General features: G+C 49.6%; 2 protein-coding genes across 4 annotated transcripts; one reads left to right on the forward strand and one right to left on the reverse strand.

Annotated features, from left to right (window-relative positions):
- Nucleotides 1-193: 193 nt before the first annotated feature.
- il20ra (interleukin 20 receptor, alpha) lies at nucleotides 194-5,591 on the reverse strand. 2 transcript variants are annotated; one of them, XM_067241795.1, is made up of 7 exons: nucleotides 5,399-5,591; nucleotides 4,259-4,388; nucleotides 3,888-4,093; nucleotides 3,572-3,747; nucleotides 3,199-3,352; nucleotides 2,692-2,828; nucleotides 194-2,281 (listed from the first exon to the last, which is right to left on the reverse strand). In XM_067241795.1, exons 1-7 carry the CDS (start codon nucleotides 5,451-5,453, stop codon nucleotides 1,232-1,234), a joined length of 1,908 nt encoding a protein of 635 aa, XP_067097896.1. In that variant the 5' UTR covers nucleotides 5,454-5,591; the 3' UTR covers nucleotides 194-1,231. The 2 variants fall into 2 exon arrangements, with proteins under 2 accessions (XP_067097896.1, XP_067097895.1); XM_067241794.1 differs by having other exon boundaries at nucleotides 4,259-4,391.
- A 516-nt stretch (nucleotides 5,592-6,107) lies between these two features.
- med23 (mediator complex subunit 23) lies at nucleotides 6,108-21,273 on the forward strand. Of its 2 annotated transcripts, XM_067241457.1 has the most exons (30): nucleotides 6,108-6,230; nucleotides 6,586-6,617; nucleotides 6,845-6,932; nucleotides 7,150-7,274; nucleotides 7,409-7,520; nucleotides 7,749-7,847; nucleotides 8,017-8,118; nucleotides 8,316-8,385; nucleotides 8,504-8,616; nucleotides 8,865-8,960; nucleotides 9,744-9,761; nucleotides 11,947-12,147; nucleotides 12,231-12,374; nucleotides 12,487-12,632; nucleotides 12,839-13,084; nucleotides 13,153-13,295; nucleotides 13,500-13,674; nucleotides 13,826-13,989; nucleotides 14,235-14,359; nucleotides 14,461-14,666; nucleotides 16,593-16,773; nucleotides 17,214-17,384; nucleotides 17,997-18,213; nucleotides 18,499-18,735; nucleotides 18,919-19,084; nucleotides 19,362-19,434; nucleotides 19,602-19,816; nucleotides 20,161-20,281; nucleotides 20,458-20,589; nucleotides 20,756-21,273. In XM_067241457.1, exons 1-30 carry the CDS (start codon nucleotides 6,180-6,182, stop codon nucleotides 20,924-20,926), a joined length of 4,140 nt encoding a protein of 1,379 aa, XP_067097558.1. In that variant the 5' UTR covers nucleotides 6,108-6,179; the 3' UTR covers nucleotides 20,927-21,273. The 2 variants fall into 2 exon arrangements, with proteins under 2 accessions (XP_067097558.1, XP_067097559.1); XM_067241458.1 differs by lacking the exon at nucleotides 9,744-9,761.
- Nucleotides 21,274-22,708: the final 1,435 nt, after the last annotated feature.

The following is a 22,708-nucleotide window of genomic DNA, read 5'->3' on the forward strand; positions in this document are numbered from 1 at the left end:
CACACACACACTTCCTCTCTCTAAGGTGATTTTCAAAGACCATCAAACAAGAGGCTTTTGTTCTGCAGCTAGGAGACGAGGGTGTGAGAGAGAGAGGGAAACTTGCAGGGACAAACATTTGTGTTTAGTTTGTCTTCCTGATCAAACTCACATTACCTGTTTGTGTCCTTTATGTAAACAAAACTTGATGAAATTGACTTCAAATAAACCTTTATTAACCATTTAAGGATGGAAATCATGACTTCCATATAAATAAAAAAAACACAAGCATTCACAGTAACAGTGAAGCTTCCTGGAAATAAATTATTAACAGTTAAAATAAGGAAGAGATTCTGTTAAAAACATTCCCCCTACCGAAGCAGCCATGAATCTGTTTGACTTGACAAACCATCCAACCCAGAGGACACAGCAGACTGGCCTGTCAATTCAAATTAACTAGAGCATCTAATAATCATGAAAGGCTATTTGGGGGGCAATAATCATTGTCATTATGCTTCTTTAAACAAGTTAGAAATCTAATTCAGCATTCATTAACATGTTGTATGTTGTTTAAAAGTTATTTTCTAAACAAATTAACAGTTTCTTTTTTTATTTTATTAGTTCATTAATTGTTTCATTATGTCAATAAAGGGTCGTAGCTTGCCTATGTGCATTCAGACTGTTCGCGCCATGGGTAGTGTTAGTGCTTCATAAAACATTTAAAAAAAAACATTCTTATATAATACATCTTTAACTACTCATACGGTGTGTTCCTTCATTACAGTGGCTGTGTTCAGGTGTGTGGCTGTAGGCACCTTCAGCATTTCCTTCACACTACAATATTATGTTAATACATTATCATAAGATGGAGTTAGATATTACGATTTTAAATTCAAGCCATCAGCAGACTTTAACAGAAGTAATTAGACAGCAACAGTTAAAGTGCTTGGATAGATTAGATAAATACAATTAAACAGTAACATGAATATCACAGAGAGTAAACATATTTCCTTCATCTCTTTTGGCAACTGAATCAACTCATGATTATTATCTTAAGTGTAGTATACAAAATAAGTTATCCAATCTCACATTGTTCAATGTTGAGGTCAGCTGGCATCATGACATTTTGCTTGTTATTTTCCTATTCCTATTCCTGTTTCTGATATTGAGGTTATTTGCTGTCCTCTTTGTCCATGCACTGTAGATGTTATCTGGTTTTCTATTGGTCCATGTAGCTTGACCTGTCGCGCTTTTAGTCCATATTGATCTGGAGACTCCAGGTGTTCTGGAGATTGGTGATGTCACTCTCTGGCTCGCTCTCCTGTGATGCCTGGCGCACCATCACACTGGGGAGGATCTCTCCTGGGTCGATCTGTCCCAGAGCACCCTCTGCCTCTATCCCTCCACCGATCCATCTGTCTATCCCTCTCTCCATCCCTCCCTCCATCCTGTTCTCTGTCCCTATCTCCGCCTCCACTTTGTCCCAGGAAAAAGGGAGGAATGGGATATGTAGCTTTCTAGTCTCAGGGCTCCAGTCAACACAGTGTCCTCCCTCCTCCTCTTCCTCCTGCTCCAACCCTTCCTCCTCCGTGACTTCCTCCTCCTTGACTCTACTGTGTGTCTGAGCTGGGGACAGTAACAGGTTGACCCTGGCCTGCAGGAAGGGTTGTGACTCCTCCCCTTTACTGTTCCCGTCCCGCTCCTGGCTTTGAGGAGGCAATCTCCAGACGCTGCCCTGCAGTTGTTGAGCATTTGAGCTCCATACCCTAGAGCCCAGCTGGGGGGCATAGGGGAGAAGAGTTTTACTCTCCCCCTCTCTCTCCCTCCATCTTTCCAGCCCCAGTGGAGAGCCAGGCAGGGGGATATGGAAGAGTCCCGTGTGGAGGTCTCTCTCCAGATGTATCCCAGCGCTGATATTCTCCTCGCCTGGCTTCTCTACACCCTGACCCTGGCCTTGGCTCTGGCCTTGATCCTGACTCCGGTACTGACCCTGACTCTGGCCCTGGTCCTGCTCTGAGGTAAACCCTACAAGGCCATAGTCCACCTCTTCCTTTTTGTGCTCCGGAACCTCATCCTCCCAGAATGCATCTGGGGCCAGTGGGCGTGGAGGCCACTGGCCTGGAAAGGAGGGCAGAGACAGTGTGTTGCTCTGGCCAGGTGGGGTGGGCAGGGTGGGGAAGAGGGGGGCAAGCTTGGGGGCTACTGGCATTTCCATGGTGCTCTCAGTAGGCACATGGAAGATCATGATGTTGACTGTCTCTGGGCTGAAGGTACGAGGGGGGGTCTGTAGATGGGACATCTCCTGTGGGTGCAAAGCGGGGTCGGGGGGAAGAGGATAATCATGATGCATGAATACATCAATACATTTTACATTACATTTAGTCATTTAGCAGACACTCTTATCCAGAGCGACTTACAGTAAGTACAGGGACATTTCCCCTGAGACAAGTAGGGTGAAGTGCCTTGCCCAAGGACACAACGTCATTTGGCACAGCCCGGAATCTAATCTCGCCAGAGTGTGAGGTATGTGTGTGTCTCACCAGTGTGAGGTATATGTGTGTGTCTCACCAGAGTGTGAGGTATATGTGTGTGTCTCACCAGTGTGAGGTATATGTGTGTGTCTCACCAGAGTGTGAGGTATATGTGTGTGTCTCACCAGTGTGAGGTATATGTGTGTGTCTCACCAGTGTGAGGTATATGTGTGTGTCTCACCAGAGTGTGAGGACTCTTATGCTCCTTGCCCTGCACAGAACGGTATAGCATCCAGCCAGTCAAGAGCAGCAGGAAGAGGCAGACGGATGGGACTACAACTCCCAGCAGCACCCGCAGCATCTGACCAACCACAGGGTCTAGAGGGAGAGGTTAAAACATACAGCACATACAGAGGAAGGGGTACAGATATACACATACTCTCTATCTCTCCCCTCTCTTTCTCTTTCTGTCTCTTGCTCTTTCACACGCACTCCTGAGGAATGAGTGCATTAAAAGGAATGTTGCCCTGTAGCATACAAGCCTGTAATATGGCTCGGTTATAGTTCAATGATACCTAGTAACTGAAACTGGATCGGTTTGAATTCCTCGGCTGACTCAAATGTTAGATGAAAGGTTGCTAGCATCAAGGATCGAAGCACAAACCAAGCCTTGTGTAGGTGTAGACTTTCTAGGTGTCACTGTGGTCTGCAATACACGGGTAGGTGTGTAGGTGACGGGAGGTCGTACCTGGGGGTGTGTGTATGCAGTGCCACTCTGAAGCCAGACACACCAGAGGAAGTGATAAGAAGTCAGCCTTGGCAGAGAAGCAGTATTCTGTGTCATACTCTAGCAGAGGATACTCATACTCAACAGGCTCTGAAGGGGGGAGGAGGAAGTGGCGCTGGAATACAAACACACACACACACACATACATTGAGTAAACCAAGGGGGAAAGGCTACAGTACACACAGGAAGGTCAATTAGCATAATATTGAGACATTTAGGATTCCCTGACTGTCTACATGTTTTCATCTTATTAGATCATACTACAGCAACATGAGTTGTGTGAAACAGCATCGTGCGCAAAATCCATTCTGAGGTAAACAGGAAGAGAGCTGACCATCTGGTTTCTGTCCTGATGGTAGACAGATAGGTTAAAGGTCATCTGGGGATAGATCTGGCTCATGGGTACTTTGGGGGTCTGGTTCTGGACAGGCCACCTCATCGGACCGCTCAGCCGGACTTCGGCCTTGGTGTCCTGGACCTTCACTGACACCAGCGGTGGACCCAACACAGCTGGGGGGAGAGGGTCACATTATGGATGATACGTAACCTAGGATACCATGCTGCCCCCCTTGCTCTCTCTTTTTCTCACACATTCTCCCTCTCACCCATTCACACACATTCTCTCAATCTCTTTCTTTTCTTATGCTTACTGTCATGTTTGGGGTCAAACCTCCTCTTGATGATGGTCCAGTTAGAGGAGGTGTTGGTGGCCGTTGCCTTGACCCTGGCGAAGTAGCCCTCCTCCAGGTCACTTGTCTCATTGGTCAGATCACACCAGGTCCGGGCGATATCCCTACACAGCTCCGCCACCCTCCATCGCAATCGTTTCCCTCCGCCCTCCTCCTTGTCACCGTAGCTGGGGGAAAGAAAATAGAGCCATATGGTGGTTAGTCCTTCGTCAGATGATTCCACATGACACACACACGCTCTCTCGTCACACACTGTTCCTGGTTGACACTATGCTACCCAACCCTAGGCAGGCGGAGGTTAGCAGCGAAGATTCAAGTCCAGTTGAGCTTACATGGCATAATCCACAGAGTAATGGGTGTGGTCTGGGGGCTCCCCTCCTGGACGCCATCGGAGCTCATTCCTGAGGTTGAAGGAGGTGAATGTGAGGTCCACAGGCTTGGGGAGAGAGGACCTGGGAGAGACTGCTGCACACACATACATGCACAGAAACAAGAAACCAAACTGTCATTTGAATCATTTTCTCGCATCCCTTCCCATTTTGTGGACATTGGAAGCCCTGCTATTAAGCCAAGAGGCCAGATCACATATTTTCCTCTCTCTCAGGCAACCTCTACGAGGCCAGTCTCCCTCTTTTTATTCAGACATCATATAAAGTAAGAAGATACAGGTCTCATCTGCTCTCCCACAGCCAGAATCTAGAGGGCATGGAATCTATTCACTTACTCAGTAGGTCTCTAAGAGCCTTATTTATGCATTTTAGCAGACGCTTTTATCCAAAGCGACTTCCAAGAGAGAGTTTTACAAAAGTGCATAGGTCACTGATCATAACAACGAGATAGCCCCAATCAAAAAGTGCAAGAGTGTACCTGTGTAAAACAGCAAGCCTCCCTGTGCTCTCAGAGATGGAGACAGACAGATGATGAACACGGGAGACAAACAGGAAGCCACAGTGATTGAAGATTTCTAGAAACAGTTTTTTATCAATCCTACAGTATACCCAAAATGAGATTATTCTCTCTTTCCTGCTGAAGACCACAACCCCTCTGCTTCCTGTTTGCCTCACACCTGCACGTGTTCAGTTCAGCATTTGGGTCTGGGGCACTGGTTACAAATTAACCACTAGTGACACAGTGTCTCATCAACACTATATATTTATTTGTCTGGTATTTAGCTCTGTTTCTATTCTAGCTATCACAATGAAAATCATTCTGACATACTTTGATTAATATAATGCAAATTCTATTATCAACAGAGTTCCACCGAAGGACAAGTAAGAAATAATTTCCCGGTTTCAGCAGCATGCCTATAACACTGCAGCGAGTGTTAGGCAAAAGGTTTAAAACTTTAACAACAATAAACAATAGTTTCTTTTCAAATAAATTATTTTGAGTAATGTCTATAATACTTAACCCATAATGCCCCAAATAAATACATGTTTTATAATGTTGTGTGGTTGATAAGAACAGCCCACCTGCAGTCTGGACGGTGGTGAAGAGGAAAACACAGATTAAATTATTTTGAAACATTATGCCTCAAACATGAAACCACAACAAACACGTTGTTACGATCTTGTTGTCTGACATCTCGACGCCAAGCCTAAACTAAAGAGGCAACTTTACAAATAAGCCTAAGTTATTCACAGGATCCCTTCCTGCGTCTCGTGTCGCGGCAGACTCTGGAATCTGACAAAACCTGGGACAGGTACCTTGTGGGGCAAGCGTCAAAAGGCGGGGTTAATTACTTACTGTACGTAGCTGGAATGTGAAACCAACAGGTCTGATATGTGACTGCTTCTGAAAAGTCACAAAGTATGAATAAACTATTTTGTGGGCCTCTGCTGTTATGTTAAAGACTTGGGTTCGTGCTTACGGGTGGGCCCACAGCATATCTATAAAGTACCAAAATGGCAACGTTTGGTTGTTCACATAATAAAGAAATAAAATATAGATTTTCTAGTCCATCAACATTCTTGACGACAGTACATACTTCGTCGACCGGTTTGTCATGTTGAGCCGTTCTTCCCGCAAATCAATGCCATCATGTGGCCAGTATGCCAACTTGCACTAAGCGGAACCATGTAGTCCTACATTTTGTGTCTAGCCGTTTTGTTGATGAGGTTGCAACAAATGATTTCCGGCCCATTGAGTGATCCGTTGTTAGTCTGCAAGCAAGTGCATGTAGGATATCAAGGAGCTATGAAACAAAGTGATTTATGACATGTTGTACTGAAATTTGCTTTACGCGGTTAAAACATGTCTATCTCAATGGAAACCCAGCTTCAAAGCATATTTGAGGATGTAGTGGTACGTTCACCTTTTGCACAACAGAGCCATTAATGGACTAGCTTGCTAGCTGTACCTGACGTTAGCCCACATCCATCTATTGTTAAACAGGGGGTTGGTTAGCCTGCTTATCAATCTAAAGAACTAGACAGGCGTTCACATTGAACGCGAGCGCATAATTTCGTCAACCGCATGCATTTCCTTTCGCACGATAACTATTATCTTTCAAGCTAGAAAGCTTGACATCTGCGCACATATGCTGAACTAATGTTTGCACTGATGGGAGCGTTGAATACATGAATTGTTATTCGTAGTTATTGATGGTGCTTACTGTGTAGTAACACGTGAATAAACATGGTTATTTTCTTTTTCTCAGAAAACGGAGGCAATTGAAGAAGTCTTTGCGGGGTAAGACGGCTCAAGCCCATATTAGTTAGCTAACGAATGAACGGGCATTGACCCTGTTGAATTGACGCAATCCTGTGTCTGGAGAGGTATCTGACTCTTCCATCTCTCTGCTTTCCTTTCTCACTCCTCGTTTGCTCCATCCTCCATCTCTCCTCTATCTCTCTTCTTCCCTATCCTTCTCCACCTTCCTTCTCTCCATTTCCCTCGTTCACTGCCCATCTCTTTAGCATGTTTACTGACACGCCGGAGGATGAAAACACCAAACTCTCCACCTGCCTTGGAGCTTTCAGGCATTACTGGGGCACACTACCACAGGTGAGTCTGATCCTAACCTTCAGCCTAACTCTAACCACAGGCAGGTCTAAGCCTGCCTTTAGCCCTACCACAGGAAGTTACCTACCACATACACCTTTTCTCCTGTGATAGACTGACAATATGTTAATTTATTTATATTTTTAAGTGAGGTTTTATCTCATTGGTTGACCTTCTTGCTGGTTTTGTTGTGGTTTACCCCCCCCCCCCCCACTCCCAGGACTCACATGACCAGTGTGTGCAGTGGATCGTCAGATTCATCCATGGGCAGCACAGCCCCAAGCGCATCTCCTTCCTGTACGACTGCCTGGTGAACGCTGTGCAGACCAGTCTGCTGACTCCCAGGTAAGAACATGTGATGGCGGCTGCATGCTGTCAGCTGCTTCGGCTCCTACCTGCACCCGCACTAGGGCCTCTGAGGCTGCAGGGGGTTGTGTGTGTGTGTGTCTGTGTTAAAGAGTGCCTGTTGTGTGTTTCAGGATGGTGTGTGTGGCTCTGATAAGCTCAGACAGTCTGGAGTGGGAGAGAACTCAACTGTGGGCGCTCACCTTCAGACTGATCCGCAAGATCATTGGAGGGGTGGACTACAAGGTCAGCCTCTCAAGCACACACAGCTTTGGAAAGAGAAGCATGCCTCTTGATCCACAGTGTTCCGATACTGAGGCACATGTGATTGATCACATGTGACCTTTCTGCCAATGACATCAACATATAGGGTCTGTTTGACCTTTAAAGCTGAGAACGATGATTGATCGTCCAGTTGGAAATGTGCTGTTCAGCCCATGTCAGGTGACACGTGTTGTGTGGGTGTGTCATCAGGGAGTCAGGGACCTTCTGAAGGCAGTGCTGGATAAGATCCAGACCATCCCTAACACTGTCAGCTCTGCTGTGGTCCAACAGCTTCTGGCTGCCAGAGAGGTAACACTCAGCCCTGACACACAGCTGCCACACTCTAGCTGTTGTGTAATACTGTGTTGTGATACAGGAGGGGGTTGTTTACTAACATGTTGTTATATGTTAGCTGTTGTATAAATAACATGTTGAGATACGGGTGGTGTTGTGTCCTAACCTGTCGCTTATCTCTCAGGTGGTAGAGTATATTCTGGACAGGAATGCTTGTCTGCTTCCTGCCTACTTTGCCATCACTGAGATCAGGAAGCTGTACCCTGAAGGCACGCTGTCACACTGGGTACTTACACTGCTTCACCGCATTCTCACAACCTGACAGCACGTGAAGACCTCCATGGAAAAGTTATTACACAATGTCCTCGCAAAAATCTTCTCTTCTACTACCTCCTCTCTCACCATCCCCAACCCTTCTTCTCCTCTCCTCTTTCTCCTCCTCTTCTCCCTCCTCTCTCACCATCCCTAACTCTCCTCCTCCAGCTCCTGGGCAGTCTCTTGTCTGACTTTGTGGACAGCTTCAGACCCACAGCCAGGATCAACTCCATCTGTGGTGAGCAGACACCAAGCTCATCTGATGAACTTTTACTGTGTGTTTGTGTGGGTGTGTCTGTGCGCGCGTTGTGTTTATGCGTGTCTACTAAAGTGTATGTCTGCATGTGTGCCTGTAGGCAGATGCAGTCTGCTTCCAGTGGTCAACAACTCTGGAGCCATCTGTAACTCCTGGAAGCTGGACCCCACAACCCTCCGCTTTCCACTGCGTGGCAATCTGCCCTTTGACAAGGTCGGGAACAACACACACTCACACACTTACTGACTGATTGATAGATAGATATAGTGCGTAGTGCATAGTTCTATTTTAGTGTTTAGAGTCAAGGAACCAGGCGCAGTACAAAATACCCTCATTCCAGCTACCAGGCACGGTGCAGCAATGATAATATCGCAACTACAATACATTATTAAATATACTTTCTTGTATCTTACAATTTCTTATGATACTGTGTGTGTGTGTGTGTGTGTGTGTGTGTGTAGGACCTGTTTGAGCCCCAGACAGGACTGCTGCGCTATGTTCTGGAACAGCCCTACTCCAGAGAGATGGTCTGCAACATGCTGGGCCTCAACAAGCAGGTACTCCTCCTCCTCTTCATCCTCCAACTCCTCCCTCTCCTGCTCTTCCTCCTCTCCCCTCTTATCTTCCTCCCCCATTCCTACCTCCTTTTTCTCTTCCTTTCTCTTCCTCTTTCACCATGGTAACATGGGCATAGTAGTACAACCAGGAAGTTCTGGAGGGCCAGCCAATCAAACACGTTTTCCCATAGTTGGTGGTAGTGGGCCAAACTCTGAGGTATGTAGCACCACTGCTCTGTTCCTACCAGGCCAGACCATAGCTGTCTCACCTCAGTATGCCCTGACTGACTGCTTCACTGGCTGGATGACTGTTTTTACCAGGCCAGACTGCTCCCATAACCTCCATAGCCCTGACTGAATGCCTTTCTGACTCTATATGCCAGCCAGACTCGTTCATCCTCAGTATGCTCTGCCTGGCTTGTTATGTGACTGTTTTACCAGAATACTTCTTTTCTGACTGGCTAGCAGGCCAGTTGACTGATTCTGCCAGACCAGACCCCAGATCTCTCAAATCGGTGTGCCCTGACTGACTGCTTAACTAGCTGGATGGACTATTTGATCTTCCTCCCTTCTCACCAATATAGAGGACCACTGATTGGCTGACTGAATTGCCGCCTGATTCTGACCTACACTTGTCAGGGATCCAGCTGACTGGCTGAGCAGGCTGATGGTCAGTCAGGGCGTGCTGATCTCCAGGTCGTCTGGGACCTGGCCTCCTAGTCACTGTGTGTCTCTTCTTGTTTCTTCTACTTCTGTCCTGCCCTGCCACCCTCCCTGCTCTAGACCTTGAACATTGCTCAGGTATGTTCACAATGACTCAGCCCTACTCTTGTTTGTGACTAACCACATGATTGGAGTTCATCCTAGAGTCAAACCCTAGGGCTTGAAATTACTTCAGCTGGCGCTGCAGGCAGACAGGTGTCTGATCGACAGACAGACAGACAGACAGACAGACAGGTACAGCTCTGTGTGGGGGTCAGCAGTCCAGCTGTGCTGCTGTTGACCTCCTGGTGTGGTCCGTGCTGTCCACACCTGTCCAGCTGCATCTGCTGCGGTCGGTCCACACAGCCAAGATCCCCACCTCTCACACGCTGTACCGTGTCCAAACCTGCCCCCAGTCTCACCTGTTCAGTGGAGGTGCCTCACTGCAGTGGACACACTTGGAAAAACAACTTTTGTTCTGTCTCTGTTTTGATTTCCAGCACCTCTCCCTCCCACACTTTTGTAAAATGGAGACACAACAAAAACCCACTCCTTCCACCCTACCTGCTTTGAACCTGTAGAATGCTGTTGCATGAGTCTAGAATCTGTAGTCTGGATTCTAGCTGCTCTGGTATCAAGAGGAGCAGCATCTTCCATGTAGAAGCTCTGGTTCCTGGGGGCTATCTCATATCAGATCTGGTTCCTGGAGGTTATATCATATCAGATCTGGTTCCTGGGGGCTATCTCATATCAGATCTGGTTCCTGGAGGTTATATCATATCTGTTTGGCTGTTTTCAAATCCTGAGCCAGTGATGTTGTCGTGGAGACCTGTCGAGGCGTACCTGAGAATGAACAGAGCTGTTAATTTCAAGCCCTGATCTGCTGCATGCCTCAATGTCTCTCCTCCAGGCACGTGTTTGTGTGTGTGTGTGTGTGTTATTTACAATTAGAGAATCAGATGCATTATGGGGAATGCAAAGAACTGGCCATGAGGTTTCCGTATCCATTGTTAACATGAAAGAACGAAAAGGTTTGACATGTAACCTCTAGCGCTGTGGACGCCACAGTCTCCAGAATGAGTCAGTGAAGGCTGTTTGACCTCGGGTCTCTCCTGACTTATCAGGATCTGCTGGGACGTACTGTTGGCTAGGCTGCTTCAGACAGCCTCCTGTCCACATGTTTCCAGACAGAGAGGAGAGGGCTGCTCTCCGCTGCTCTTCTCATGGCCAGTGTTGCTGAGATGAATGGCCGTGTGCCCCTCCCTGCATGTCTCCCCCCCCCCCCCCCCCCCTCTTCATCCCCTTCCTCCCCTACAGAGAGGCAACACTGGAGCACACAGTCTGACTGGCACCAGAACACTGGCACGCCTTGGCTTTCACCCGTAGTCTGCGCTCTGGCCACTAGAGGGCGGCACTCTCCAGCAGAGGCCCGCCGCTTTGGAAGAGCTGACTGTTGAGATGAACTAGAGAGGCGGCAACCGTTGAATAGCGAACCGTTGAATACTCCAAGATGTCTTCTGGAGGGAACATGTTTGTAGATCAGACCCGAGCCCGTCTCAACAGCTCCTCTCATAGGAACGTCAGTGTTCTGCAGAGAACAGTCTCTGTGCTCTGGTGCTTCTCTGGGATCAGGGCTTTCTATGGCAGTGGTGCTGTGCTGTTTTCCTATCACACTGTGTGTGTGTGTGGCGTCCAGCTCTAGCACTGCCCTGTGTGAGTAGTACGATGTTGTAGAGCTGTGTGTGAGATGTCAGCTGTGTTTGCAGCGATCCTGTTCATGGTCATGCCCTCGTCTTCTCCTGGCGTGTCCTGGGGCTGTTTGGGCCTGTGTGTGGGCCTGTGTGTGGGCCTGTGTGTGGGCCTGTGTGTGGGCCTGTGTGTGACCCTGTGTGTGACCCTGTGTGTGGGCCTGTGTGTGACCCTGTGTGTGGGCCTGTGTGTGGGCCTGTGTTTGGGCCTGTGTGTGACCCTGTGTGTGGGCCTGTGTGTGGGCCTGTGTGTGCCTGTGTGTGAACCTGTGTTCGGCCTGTGTTCGGCCTGTGTTCGGCCTGTGTTCGGGCCGTGTTTCCATTCTCTCTGAAGGCTCCTCCCTCCTCCTGTTACTGGATGGGGATCTCAGATCTAACATGAAGGGGTGGTGGCAGCACTCTCCGCTGACACCCGTCCTGTCAGATCACTGATGCCTCAAGGGAAGGTTGACTTTCCAGAGAATCAGAACATGGTCCCTGTTAGGAGGGCTACTCCTAAGGGCACCCTGACCCTCTGTGACCCCTGACCCCCCCAGCACAAACAGCGCTGCCCGGTCCTGGAGGACCAGCTGGTGGACCTGGTGGTGTACGCCATGGAGCGCTCCGAGACCGAGGAGCAGTTCGACGACGGCGGCACCAGCCAGTTGCTATGGCAACACCTCTCCTCCCAGCTCATCTTCTTCGTGCTGTTCCAGTTCGCCAGCTTCCCCCACATGGTGCTGTCTCTGCACCAGAAGGTTAGATACACACACACACACATTCCTGCACCAGTAGACCATTATGCTGGTGACAGGAGGTGACTTGTGCTGTTTGTTCCCAGCTGGCTGGGCGGGGCCTAATCAAGGGGCGGGACCACCTGATGTGGGTCCTCCTGCAGTTCATCTCAGGAAGCATCCAGAAGAACGCGCTGGCCGACTTCCTGCCCGTCATGAAACTGTTCGACCTGCTCTACCCAGAGAAAGAGGTAGCTGTGTGTGTGTGTGTGATCTCTGTTGGGTTGGAACAGAGATACTCTAAGGATGAGTTGATGTGAGGAATGTGTCCAAATGACCTAATGTGTGTATATGTGTCTCAAGTGTATCCCTGTACCAGACATCAACAAGCCCCAGTCCACCCACTCCTTTGCAATGACTTGCATCTGGATCCACTTGAACCGCAAGGCCCAGAATGACAACTCCAAACTCCAGATCCCCATCCCCCACTCTCTCAAACTGCACCATGAGTAAGCACCTCTCTATACCTCTCTACCCACCCCACTACATATCTACCTACAGTACCAGTCTACAGAACTCTACCTACACCTATATTTACCTTTCAATATATCTCTATACCTATTTCTCTATATTACCCTAGCCACCCCTGTATACACCTGTGTATATACCCCTCTACTGGCAGACTTAAATAGTGTCCCCTGCCCCCCCCCCCCAGGTTCCTCCAGCAGAGTCTTCGCAGCAAGTCTCTGGGTATGACGGACTACAAGATCGCCCTGCTGTGTAACGCCTACTCCACCAACTCGGAGTGCTTCACCCTGCCCATGGGCGTCCTGGTGGAGACCATCTACGGGAACGGCACCATGAGGATCAGTCTGCCCGGCACCAATTGCACCGCCTCGGGCTCCGTCACCCCGCTGCCCATGAACCTGCTCGACTCCCTCACTGTGCATGCCAAGATGAGGTGTGCGTTCTGCTTCAGTGTTTGTTCACGTGTGTGTGTGTCTCCTCTAACTCGGCCTCCTCCTCCAGTCTGATCCACAGCATCGCCACGCGGGTCATCAAGCTGGCCCATGCCAAGTCCAGCATCGCCCTGGCACCAGCCCTGGTGGAGACCTACAGCAGACTGCTGGTCTACATGGAGATCGAGTCTCTGGGCATCAAGGGATTCATCAGTGAGTGTACACGCACCCACACGCGCAGATGTTCTCTGAAGTCCGATATTGTGTTATTATATTCTTAGACCTCCTCTCCTCTGCCTGTGCTCCTCCCTCCTGTCCTCCTCCCTCCTGTGCTCCTCCCTCCTGCGCTCCTCCCTCCTGTGCTCCTCCCTCCTGTGCTCCTCCCTCCTGCGCTCCTCCCTCCTGTGCTCCTCCCAGGTCAGCTCCTGCCCAACGTGTTTAAGTCCCACGCGTGGGGCATCCTCCACACGCTGCTGGAGATGTTCAGCTACCGCATGCACCACATCCAGCCCCACTACCGCGTCCAGCTGCTGTCTCACCTGCACTCCCTGGCAGCCGTGCCGCAGACCAACCAGAACCAGCTCCATCTGTGGTTAGTACCGCCGTAGCCCGACCACGACCCGACCATGACCCCAGCACCCCCAACCACCATCGTGGCGAGGTACAACCAGGATGATGTAGGATGTCCACAATATAACCACATGACAGCCATACATGAACATGGTGCGTGTGTGTTTTCCCAGTGTTGAGAGCACGGCACTCAGACTGATCACGGCCCTGGGCAGCTCGGAGGTGCAGCCTCAGTTTACCCGTTTCCTTAGCGACCCCAAGACCGTCCTGTCAGCTGAGTCGGAGGAGCTTAACAGAGCACTCATCCTCACGCTGGCTAGGGCCACTCATGTCACAGGTGGGATTAGAACCTTGGATTAACCTGGCTCTTACGTTAACCACTATTCTAATGTTAGTAATTTCTACTCTACGTTTATTACCTGGAGTCAATCTTAATATGTTGTTGGATTGTAACTTGGGGTGGACTTTAATTTAATGCTGGATTATAACCTGTGTTCAAACTTAATCTCATGTTTGATTGTAAACTGGTGTTCCAGAAGTCTGTCCTGGCTGGACCTGAGCTGAGCTCTCTCTGTTGTCCAGACTTCTTCACAGGGTCAGACTCCATCCAGGGCACCTGGTGCAAGGACATCCTCCAGACCATCATGAACTTCACTCCTCACAACTGGGCCTCACACACGCTCAGCTGCTTCCCAGCACCCCTGCAGGTACACCCTTGCTACCGACCTTTGACCCTTGTCCCCTGTGACACGTTCCCTTGTCATGTTCCCCTGTGTGTCCTGACATGTTCTCCCGTGTGTGTTCCCAGGCGTTCTTCAAGCAGAACAATGTTCCCCAGGAGAGCCGCTTCAACCTGAAGAAGAATGTGGAGGAGGAGTACAGGAAGTGGAAGTCCATGACCAACGAGAATGACATCATCACACACTTCTCCATGCAGGGGTCTCCCCCCCTCTTCCTGTGTCTTCTATGGAAGATGCTGCTGGAGACAGACCACATCAACCAGATAGGCTTCAGGTAGATATACACCTACCAAATAGGCTTCAGGTAGATATACACCTACCAGATAGGCTTCAGGTAGATATACACCTACCAGATAGGGTTCAGGTAGATATACACCTACCAGATAGGCTTCAGGTAGATATACACCTACCAGATAGGCTTCAGGTAGATATACACCTACCAGATAGGCTTCAGGTAGATATACACCTACCAGATAGGGTTCAGGTAGATATACACCTACCAGATAGGCTTCAGGTAGATAAACACCTACCAGATAGGCTTCAGGTAGATATACACCTACCAGATAGGCTTCAGGTAGATAAACACCTACCAGATAGGCTTCAAGTAGATATACACCTACCAGATAGGGTTCAGGTAGATATACACCTACCAGATAGGCTTCCAGTAGAGACAGGCCCACTCGGTATGCAGCAGGCTGATACAGACCTAAAAGATAGGCTTCAGGTATATATACACCTACTAGATGGGCTGTAGGTAAATAATCCACCTTCTAGATAGGCTAAAGGTGGGAAAAGACAAACCAGACATACTGGAGAGGCTTCATGCGCATGTTGACCTGCGGTAGAGGGACGTAAACATGTCTGTCATATCAATGCAGTCCTCTTGACAGTGTGCTCGTCTCTGATTGGCTGATCTGAATGTTAACCCTCGTGCTGCCTTCGAGTCACATGACCCAAAGGTTCATAACGAACCATCGTTGTGTTTACCCAATTTTACCCAATACAAAAACAAATAAAAATAATTATCTTTTAACCATTCCAATGTGGGGGGTCTGAGACAGCCCGACAGTTAAAAGAAAATGCTTCACTTTGTTTTTGTATGAGGTAAATTTGTCGCAATACGACGGTGGGTCACAATGACTGATGGGTCAGAATGACCCGAAGAATAACACAAGGGTTAAGTTGGTGTGGGATCGGAGCTTGTTCTCCCAGGGTGCAGCTGGGCCCCCGAGCAGACAAAGGCCAGTTTTGTCTCCCCACAAACAAACACACGCGCACACACACACCCTACTTGTCATTCTGGTGCTGAGCTGAGGGGGGTGTGTGTGTCAGTAGCTGGTGGGGCTCTTCTCAGCCTCCCAGTGACAGGGTGACGGTTCTCCTGGGGGATCTGAGAACGTGGAGCCAGACAGGCCACTGTCCCGCCCGCCTTCAATTCAGGAGGTGAGGCTGTAGGGCGGACAGGGGGAGGGAGGAAAGTCAGAGAGGGAAGAGACCGAGTGGGACAGAGAGGAGTCGAGAGCTCAGCTAATCCTTGTGTTCGCAGTAAGAGCGTCATTATCACAGTCTGATGTTTATATAACCATCCAGAGATGCTTTATGGTCCTGTTAACCACTCCAATCACTCCCTGGTGGCCCCCATCTCTCTCTCCCCCACTCTCCATCATCTAATCATCATCCTGCGCTCTCCAGCGGGCTCTCATTCCCACTCTCTTAAGCCTCTTTGTCTCTGTCTCTCTCATCCCCTTTTCTTCCTCTCCATCTGTCCCTCCCTCTCTCTGTTCCTGAAGAGAAAGAAAGGGAGATACAAGTCATACTTGGCTGGTGCGAGGCCATGCTCCGTTGGTGCTAGACTGATGCTAGACTGGGGATGGTGGTGTAGTGCCTGGTATGCAGGTGACTAGCAGGACTGAAGGAAGGCCAGACCTTTAAAAGGCTGGCAGCCATGTTAGGCTGGTCCCAAAGCAGGTGGTGTATGACATGTGTTTGTGTGAGTGAGCAAGTTGTGTGTGTGTGTGTGTGTTTACAGCAGCAGCAGCTTGCTGTTGAATCATAATGATGATGTGTAACAGAGAGACAGATGGCCTCTGTCCTCACAGCAACACTGCCATCTGACTCAGGATAAACAGCGAAGCTCCACACGGTCGTGTGTGCGTGTGTGTGTGTGCGCGCGCTAACCCCGTCCCTCCCTGCTGCCCAGGGTGTTGGAGCGGATCGGGGCCAGGGCGTTGGTGGCCCACGTCCGGACGTTTGCAGACTTCCTGGTGTACGAGTTCTCCACGTCGGCCGGGGGCCAGCAGCTCAACAAGTGTATCGAGATCCTCAACGACATGGTGTGGAAGTACAACATCGTCACTCTGGACAGGCTGATCCTCTGCCTGGTAGGAACACACACCCACAGGGTCTCGCACACACTCATCCGCTCACACACAAGCGCACACACACAGACAGACACTTACACCCACACACAAAGTCACTGACACACACACACGTTCATCAGCTCACTCTGCACACGGACACACTATCTCTGTCCAAAACATATCTCATTTGTAAGCTATGAATTCATCTCAAAACAGAAGTTTGTAAGGCTAGCGCTTCAGCCCCGAGGACATATTCACCCCCCCACACGCACACACACATATTCCCCCCCCTCCCCCCCCCCACACGCACACACACATATTCACCCCCCACACGCACACACACATATTCACCCCCCACACGCACACACACATATTCACCCCCCACACACACGCACACACACATATTCACCCCCAACCAACATCCACACAAGCACCCATGTTCAACATCCCCATCCCCCCAGGCTATGAGGAGTCACGAGGGGAACGAGGCCCAGGTGTGCTACTTCATCATCCAGCTGCTGCTCCTCAAACCAAACGACTTCAGGAACCGAGTCAGTGACTTTGTGAAGGAGAATGCCCCGGAACACTGGCTGCAGAGTGACTGGCACACCAAGCACATGACCTACCACAAGGTACGGCCGAAGCCAGTCATATTACAGCATGTCCAGACTGTGGACTAATCATATGGACCAATCACATTACAGCATGTACAGGCTATGGACTAATCACATGGGCCAGTTATAACACAGCATGACAATGGGATCATAGAGAGCGAGAGGAGAGAGATGGTAAAGAAAAAAAGAGAGAGGGTGTCAAAGAGAGAGCTAGAGGTTAGGCCAGTAAAGAGAAAGAAAGGGGGGGTCAGGCTGGTAAATAGAGAGAGGCAGAGAGAGAGAGAGAGAGAGAGAGAGAGAGAGAGAGAGGGAGAGGCAGAGAGAGAGAGAGAGAGAGGGAGAGGCAGAGAGAGTGTGGGAGGTCTGGCTGGTGGAGCTCCAGGAGACAGTGTAGTAAATGTCAGATCTCCAGTCTGCTGTGCTCCCAGTTCACCTCTGGCCTGCTAGAGCAGCATGACATTTACACACACACTGCTGCTGGAGACTGGGTCTACCTCAAACAGGCAGAGTGTGTGTGGCCCAGCACTCTCAATCACAGTGTCTCTGCCATGTATGGCAGTGTGTGTGCGCTGTACTCTTGTGTGTGTGTGTGTGTTTCTTCTAACTGTGTGTGTGTTTGGTGGCGTGCAGAAGTACCCAGAGAAGCTGTACTTCGAGGGTCTGGCGGAGCAGGTGAGCCCGCCCATGCAGGTGCAGCCCCAGTACCTGCCCATCTACTTTGGGAACGTGTGTCTGCGCTTCCTCCCCGTGTTCGACATCGTCATCCACCGCTTCCTGGAGCTGCTTCCTGTCTCCAAGTCCCTGGAGACACTGCTGGACCACCTGGGAGGCCTCTACAAGTTCCACGGTGAGCAGAGCACATCCCAGGAGGGGGTGGGAACCATATAGCATGCTATACCACAGGACAGGAGAGTCAGTCCTGTACAGTAGAGTCCAGTAGTTCTAACCCCCCCCTCTCTCTCTTTCTCTCTCTCCCTCCCCCCCTCTATCTCTCTCTCGCCCTCCCTCCCCTCTCTCTCTCTCTCTCTCCCTCTCTCCCTCTCTCTCTCTCTCTCGCCCTCTCTCGCCCTCCCTCTCTCTCTCCCTCCCCCCTCTATCTCTCTCTCGCCCTCCCTCTCTCTCCCTCTCCCAGACCGCCCGGTCACCTACCTGTACAACACGCTCCACTACTACGAGCGGCACCTGCGCGAGCGCACCAACCTGAAGAGGAAGCTGGTGCACGCCATCATGTCCTCCCTCAAGGACAACCGCACCCCCGGCTGGTGCCTGAGCGAGACCTACCTCAAGTGTGGCGTCAACCCCCGAGACGACAACGTCTGGATCCCCGACGACACCTACTACTGCAAGCTGATTGGGCGGCTCGTCGACAATATCCTTCACTCCCGGTCCACAGGAGAGCAGAGAGAGAGAGCGATTGGTTTCGAGGTGGCTGCGAGATGAAGGTCGAGTTCTGAACTGTTGCGCCTTTTGACTAGCATTTCAGTTGGACTGTTTTACACCCTCCTTGCTGTCACCTGTTAGACTCGTGTTTACCCTCCTTGACTCCTCCCACCCATGGCCGGCAAGTCACCTGGTCCGTTCCCCAACTGTGATTGGCGGTTTAACGAGTTCCCCAACCCGGCGGCTCACGCGCTCCATGTGACCTGCGTGGAGCTGATGGCGCTGGCCGTGCCGGGCAAGGACGTGGGCAACGCCCTGCTGGCTGTGGTCCTCAAGAGGTCAGAGGTCACTCACTCACAGAAGCAAACATACATACAGAGACACACATACAGTATATACACAGAAACACACACACACTCCATCTGGATGATTACTATCATTATCCTGTTCCTAACACCCACTGGTCAGGCTCCTCTCTCTGTCAGAATACATCTTCTAACTTGGCAGCTCCGTGTGTGTGTCTGTGTGTGGGTGACTGAATGTGTGTGAGGGCGTCTGTGTGTGGGTGACTGAATGTGTGTGTGTGTGTGTGGGTGCCTGTCTTTGTGTTGTCAGCCAGCCACTGGTGCCTCGTGAGAACATCACAGCCTGGATGAACGCCATAGGACTGGTCATTACTGCCCTGCCGGTAAGAATGCACACACACAGAATAAATCCCCATCAGTCTGTTTCCTTGGTGACCAGAGATAAACATGAAGCTGCGGCACTTAACAGAAATGAAAACTCAACTAAAGCTGTGTGTGTGTGTGTGTGTGTGTGTGCGTGCGTGTGTGTGCGTGTATCTCCCGTCTCCAGGAGCCCTACTGGATCGTGCTCCACGACCGTCTGGTCAGCGTGATAGGTTCCCCGGCCCTGACGGCCGAGTCAGAGTGGGTGGGCTACCCCTTCCAGCTGCTGGACTTCACAGCCTGCCACCAGTCCTACTCTGAGATGTACTGCAGCTACGTGCTGGCCCTGGCCCACGCTGTCTGGCACCACTCCTCCATAGGACAGCTGTCACTCATCCCCAAGTAGGACCGGAGCCCTCGACCCCTCCATCCTTCCCCTCGCCTGCTCATCCCCTTTTAACTGCACCTGGCTCACACAGCCACGACACAGCACGCACACACTCGTTCAGCCAGTCTGTGGAGGGCTTAGGGTAGGAGAGTGTGTGTGTGTGCGTGTGTGTGTCTTAGCTCAGTTTGACAGTGACAGGCACGCTCCAGTCCCTAGGCTGTCAGCTCTGTGTGTGTGTGTGTGTGTGTGTAGGCAGGCTCAGAACACCTCATGATGAGGCAGGGGCAGCGGGGTGTGTACACCCGCACTGACACTTCTGGGACACGCACACACGGCCTCTGACCCCGCCTCTCTGCAGGTTCCTGTCGGAGGTGCTGAAGCCGCTGGTGAAGACAGAGTTCCAGCTGCTGTACGTGTACCACCTGGTGGGGCCCTTCCTGCAACGCTTCCAACAGGAGAGGACGCGCTGCATGCTGGAGGTACGCACGCACACGCACACACACACACGGACGGACACTCTTAAACACACGCACCTGAATGCACACAAACCCACTCTCGCACACACACACCTGAATGCACGCGCACATGCACACGGACTCTCACAGACATACACCTGCGAACACACATAACAGAGAGTGTGTGCATGTGTGTGTAGATCGGAGTGGCGTTCTATGAGATGCTCCAGGCGGTGGACCAGCACAGTGATCACCTCTCCTACATGGACCCCATCTGTGACTTCCTCTACCACATCAAATACATGTTCACTGGAGACAGCGTCAAAGACCAGGTACCACCCTCCCCTCCCCCTGGCCTACATCTTACTGTGATGTCAGTCTAGTCCAGGGTCCGTTGAATGAGAGCCCTGCTGATGTGTGTGTGTGTGTCTCTGTGTGTGTGTGTGTGTGTGTGTGTGTGTGTGTGTGTCTCTGTGTGTGTGTGTGTGTGTGTCTCAGGTGGAGAAGATCATCCTGACGCTGCGTCCCGCCATGATGTTGCGTTTGAGGTTCATCACTCACAGCAGCAAGATGGAACCTGCTGCCCCCGCCCCCGCCGCTGTTTCCTCCCCCTCCACACAGGCCACGCCCCCTGGAGCCTCCAATGTCCCCTTGTCTGTGGCCCAGTGAGGCTGGTTTACTGGCTGGTTGGCTTGCTGGCTGGCTGGTTGGCTAGCTGACTGACTGGCTGGTTTTCTGGCTGGCTGATTTACTGGCTGACTGACTGCTTTGTATAACCTGTAGCTTTCTAATGTTAGAGTGTATTTTTTATTGCTGGTCACAAAGTGTTTTTGTTGTATAAAGACTGTTGGATTGGTCAGCGTAGCTGATCTCTGGTCCCTCATTGGTGGACTGGTCTTTGTTATCACACGCATCTATGGTGTGCGATTGGTCAAGAAAAAGACCTTGCCTTCTGACCCCACTGCCAATCATGATGGACGTTACTCCAGTAACCAATAAATACATTTTATAATTAACCTCATTATTGTCTGATTCTCCTGGCTCCAGTATTAACTGGGTATGGGAGAAGGAGGGAAATAGTGTGACAAGGACTTTGAGGTTCAGTGTGTGTGTATCAGCATACCCAACCAGAGCATTTCACAGACAGAGAGGGAAAGAGCTATATACAGAGTTTCCGCAGGTTCTTAAACGTCTAAAATTCTTTAAATTTAAGGCCTTAAAACGTCTTAAAAACGGCCAGATTTTCACCGAGGTCTTAAATTTCATATAGTCAGGTTTTAAAAAGGTTTTACCCATCATTCTTACCTATAATCATGAATATTACTTTATGCCCTGGAAAAGAAGCTGACACCCCCCATTATCATTGTATAATTTGCACTCTGTTTCTAACCAAACTAAAGAGAATCTTCCCGAGATTAGTGTGTTTGGTGGATAGGAGAGAGACGATACTTATGAAACTGTGAAGGAATAACACATATATTACTTAACTGATATCAGTTAAATGAATTATCAATTGGTTTGAGCAAGATTTGAACCAGGGGTACCGTGTTTGGCAGTAGAGTTGATGGTACACATGCTTACCCACTGAGCCAGTGAAATTGCCCTTATGACACTACTAAATGCCAAAGCACAATCTACTTTTTGTTTCTGCTAATGCCAAGTTATAAAACAGAATACTCTGCCTTCTAATCATACTTACATTTACATTTAGTCATTTAGCAGACGCTCTTGTCCAGAGCGACTTACAGTAAGTACAGGGACATTCCCCCCCGAGGCAAGTAAGGTGAACTGCCTTGCCGAAGGACACAACGTCATTTGGCACAGCCCGAATCGAACCGGCAACCTTCTGATTTATATCCCGATTCCCTAACCGCTCACCCATCTTACAAAACAAGTGAAAGTTTGCTGAAGGGTTTATTTCTTTGATTTATTTTTGATTCTTGGGGTCACGATTTGATAAAAAATTAGATTTTTTATCAAATTGCGATTCAATATATTCTTACATAAAATTTAAATAAATGTGAATCGATGTGAATCGCTAGAAGACTGAAGTGCGATTCATATGTGAATCGATTTTTTCCACCACCCCTAGTACTTAGTGCTGAATTAAATAAAATTAGGTTACTAATGTGATTACTTTATCTGTAAATTAAATTAATGCTTTTTCAATGACTGAATTCATTTAAATAAAAATATTTTTTCAGAATTTCTTTGATTTAAATATTTTTTGGGTAATGCGTCGTGTAGGTCTTTAATTTCAATCTTCATGGTCTTAAAAAACCCTGTTTATAGGTGATGGAGGGAAGGGAGGGAGGGAGACAGTAGAGGGGGAGAAAGAGGGAGGTGTAGAGAGGTTGACGGAAGGAACAGTCGAGGGTAGCAGCGAAGGGATTTCCCACTGAAATAAACCCTGTCAGTCAGCGCTCCATGCTTGTTAATAGCTAAAAGGAA

The sequence above is a fragment of the Osmerus mordax genome, chromosome 8 (genome assembly GCF_038355195.1).
Source record: "Osmerus mordax isolate fOsmMor3 chromosome 8, fOsmMor3.pri, whole genome shotgun sequence".
Lineage (NCBI taxonomy): Eukaryota > Metazoa > Chordata > Actinopteri > Osmeriformes > Osmeridae > Osmerus > Osmerus mordax.